The following is a 3,640-nucleotide window of genomic DNA, read 5'->3' as shown; positions in this document are numbered from 1 at the left end:
AATGCTAGCAAAGGAACATATGCAGTCCCCTTTAGTGAACTAATGCTGTTAAATGGTGTGGAAAAAATAGATGCTTCTACGTAGTGTGAATACAGACTTAGTACAGCACCAGTGAGCTCAAACACTGCCTGTAGGGTAAACTAATGAATAGGGATGGGTATCGTTTAGGTTTTATCCGATACCGGTGCCAAAAACGGTACTTTTGAAATGGTGCTCGAACCGGTGCTTAAAGAATAAAGAACACAAACTTTGTCCAAAAACCTCTTGTGTTTTTATTTTTCCCAGTAATTTTTTTTAAGCAAAATTATAACAAAGTTAGCCCTTTCTGGCAATAAAACATAATGTCTTTGGTTGGAACCAGTGCTTAAACAATTGAAAACACAAACTTTGTCATGAAACCTGTGATGTTTAGCAGTTTTTTTGCAAGAAGATAATCATATTAGCCTTTTCTGGAGCTATATGCCATCGCTCTTGGCTGATGGCATGCCCAGCACACGAGAAAACTCTTTCAGAAGGCGTTGATGAGGCTGGGATACACAAGTATTTTTCTGATAGGGCAGAGAAATTGGGGGAGTGTATCCCTCTTACTCCACCACCAGGCCACAGGGTCTTGTCCAGAGGTAATTCCTGGCAGTCTTTTGTATATTTGAAGCTCCTTCTGTACCTGCTCTGTGATTGAGGGGACTCTACCCGCTTGAGAAGCAGCCTGTTGAAGCTCTCTGTCTTCATCCTCAAACAGCTTTTCTAAGGGTGACTTCAGGACCTTACTTAGCTGAAAAACAACAAAAAAAGATGTGTGAGGCTTGCAAAATAAATAAAGATCACTTTTAGAATGTAGTGGTTGTGAAAAATCTGAAATTACATATTTTTCTGGCTTGTCCATGTCAGCATCATCCACCTCGCTGTGTGCTTTGGGGTCCTCAGTGGGAGGCTATGGACACAGAGATAGTAAAAGAGCATTCCTTCAACATAGAAACTACATCATGATGCAAAAGGACAAGATTGTACACACACAATGAAAATACCTGAGCAACTGCTGCTGTGGCATTTGCAACTGCTGCCTTCTCCAACCTGTCCCAGATGTCAGTAGCTGCCTCACCACCTAGCCTGCCTTTAAAACGTGGGTCCATCATCGTGGCCTCCTTCAGAAATTTCTGAAGGTTTTTATCCTTTAAGTAAAACAAGATATAACATAGGAGCTGATACTGAAAAAAGGTAACCCTATTTTTCATGCACATTGACATTGTCTGCAAATACCTGATATCTTTTCTGCAGACTACCCCAGACTTTCTCTTTTATTGAAGAGGTGAAAACACTCTCTTCATCACATCGTCTGAAATGTGCCTCCAGCTTGGCCAGGATGGGGATGATTGGGCTGCATGTGGGTGACTTGTCACTTGAGACACACGTGGTTGACATGTACAGGACTTGCATGCACTTAATAAACTCCTCTGCCTTGATTAAATCAGTGTGCGTGAACCTTTCTAGCCTGTTGAAAAATATTCCCAATGTTAAAGGTAACTGACGTAATTTAGCTCTTGCAAGTGATGCTCATGTCCTTCTCCATAGGCTTCCTCAGCCGTTGATCCAGAGCAGCTGCCTGGATTGCATCAAACTGCTCCATAAATCTCTCCACCATTAGGAAGAGAGAATTCCAGCGCGTCTTAACATCAAGAATTACATTATGCTCTGGCAAATCTAAAGCACAGATAGACACAAACATATTTGAAATTACTATAAAAAAGGTAATATGAATAACAATACATCTTGATATGTAACTGCATGCGCTACTTACTCAGGATTTGCTGCTTTTCTCTGAGCACAGTTTTGCTCAAGGATGAACGTTTGAGCCACACCACAACTGAATGGATTTTGGCACCCCAGCTGGAAACTGCAGGAATGTCATACACCTTTTGTGCGGCCAGGTTGAGGGTATGAGCAAAGCATCCCACTTTTAAAAAGTCCAATTTTTTCAAAGCAACATCCATGTTGCAGGCATTGTCTACGGTGGCAGCAATTATTTTCCCTCCCAAGTGAAATTGCTCCACAACGCTTGATATTTCTTTAGCGACAACTGGACCTGTTTGTGACTCATAAACTGCTTCAGTGCTGAGCACATTCTGCTTCATTTTGCCTTTGTAGATGTAGTGAACAGTCACTGTGAGGAAATGGTCCTGAGCAATACTGGTCCATCCATCACAGGTGATAGCGACCTTGTTAACCTGTGCCAAATTCTGGATGAGGTTGCTTTTCTCCACGCAATACCAAGCAGGTATAAGTGTGTTGGATAGATCATCCCTGGATGGGGGCTGATACCTCGGATTAAGGGCAAAGGACATCTCCCTGAATTAAAAAACAAAACAAAACAAAAAACAAAAAAATTTATAAAAAGAAAGTGTTTTTGACTTGAAATTTAATTCTTTTTTTCAGATAAAATAAATAAAACATATAAACCAGCTCCCAGAATAAAGATAAAATAAATACGAATTCTAATTAATTTTTTTCTTCCAGATAAAAAATAAAAACATATAGCTCACCTTTTATTCAAATATAGTTTACTTATAATATTTAGAAAAGACTTACAAAGCTAAGCAGCTATGAACATATTAACCTTTACAGTATTATACAGTCTATTTTTTATGTCAGAGTAATACAACATTTTTCACCTGAATGATGGTGACTCGACCGTTGAAAATGGATGGAGATTTTTGACTATAAATTTTGTCACTGCCCTATGAATTTCGTCCACTTTTTCTTTCCTCATTTTAGCCTTTTTGGCCAGGGTGAAGGGAGTATCTGCCATCAAACAAGAAGACAGCCGCATGTAACTACTACGGTGTTTGCTAGTTCACCTTACATGCATTAATGTAATAACGTGGTTAGCTTACTCAACGTAAATTACACACGAACAACATTAAGATACTCACCCAGAGAAGAACGGGTGCTGCTGCCATCATCATCCGTCATCATTTCTGCTACACTGGCAGGGCTAGGGGCCAGGACTCTCCTCTTCGGGTTCTTGGATGTTGCTAACTCCGAGAACAAGCACCACACCTGCAGCAGATGTGCTCGGTGTGATGTCTTGCTGCAAGCTATCAAATGAGGTGCATTTCTCGGCTTTTAAAAAAACGCTATGCGACGCCATGTGTTTCATTGGATTTGAGGTGTTACCTCCTTTGCACATTATTACCTTTAAGCACTTGTTGCAGGCTGCTGAGTTTATATCTTTTGCTGTGAAGTACAGCCACACTCTCGAGCGCTTCAGCTTCGGCATTTTAGCTCTGCTCTAAAAAAAAGCCCCATACGTACCTGGGCCCGCCTACTATCCTTGGAAAAGAAGTGATTAGCTGGATTTCTCAGGGGAAAAAAAGCACCGAAATGAAGCACCGAATTGTGCGCTGCTTTTCGGTCTGGTTACTACCGTTTATTTCAGAACCAGTTCCACAATGGCACCGGACACCGGTACCCATCCCTACTAATGAACATCTAAGTGGCTGCACCTGTGTCATATACAGCTACCGCTAAATACAGCATATTAAATTGGTTCAATATAATGCAGCGTAGAAAGAAACAAAGCTTGAGCCACCCCTCATTTAATTTAGCTACTAAAACATGTTCAGACATACAATATGTTAGACCA

At 40.8% G+C, this 3,640-nt stretch overlaps 1 protein-coding gene across 2 annotated transcripts; it reads right to left on the bottom strand.

Annotated features, from left to right (window-relative positions):
- Positions 1 to 331: 331 nt before the first annotated feature.
- On the bottom strand, positions 332 to 3,313 carry LOC120734773 (E3 SUMO-protein ligase ZBED1-like). Of its 2 annotated transcripts, XR_005696112.1 has the most exons (5): positions 2,928 to 3,313; positions 2,667 to 2,796; positions 1,026 to 2,343; positions 863 to 931; positions 332 to 772 (listed from the first exon to the last, which is right to left on the bottom strand). XR_005696112.1 is itself a non-coding variant. In XM_040033726.1 (3 exons), exons 1-3 carry the CDS (start codon positions 2,968 to 2,970, stop codon positions 1,788 to 1,790), a joined length of 729 nt encoding a protein of 242 aa, XP_039889660.1. In that variant the 5' UTR covers positions 2,971 to 3,313; the 3' UTR covers positions 950 to 1,787. The 2 variants fall into 2 exon arrangements, 1 of the variants encoding a protein (XP_039889660.1); XM_040033726.1 differs by lacking the exons at positions 332 to 772; positions 863 to 931 and having other exon boundaries at positions 950 to 2,343.
- Positions 3,314 to 3,640: the final 327 nt, after the last annotated feature.

This window comes from Simochromis diagramma, unplaced genomic scaffold, assembly GCF_900408965.1.
Source record: "Simochromis diagramma unplaced genomic scaffold, fSimDia1.1 OVJJ01000176.1, whole genome shotgun sequence".
NCBI classification, from domain to species: domain Eukaryota; kingdom Metazoa; phylum Chordata; class Actinopteri; order Cichliformes; family Cichlidae; genus Simochromis; species Simochromis diagramma.
The sequence above is the reverse complement of the archived record's forward strand: the minus strand, read 5'-3'. Positions and strand labels throughout refer to the sequence as shown.

Coding starts and splice junctions, on each gene's coding strand:
- LOC120734773 (XM_040033726.1), bottom strand. CDS start 2,970: ATGATGACGGATGATGATGGCAGCAGCACCCGTTCTTCTCTGG. Junction 2,797..2,927: donor CAGCACCCGTTCTTCTCTGG/GTGAGTATCTTA, acceptor GTTTGATGGCAG/ATACTCCCTTCACCCTGGCC. Junction 2,344..2,666: donor GTCGAGTCACCATCATTCAG/GTGAAAAATGTT, acceptor TTTTTAATTCAG/GGAGATGTCCTTTGCCCTTA.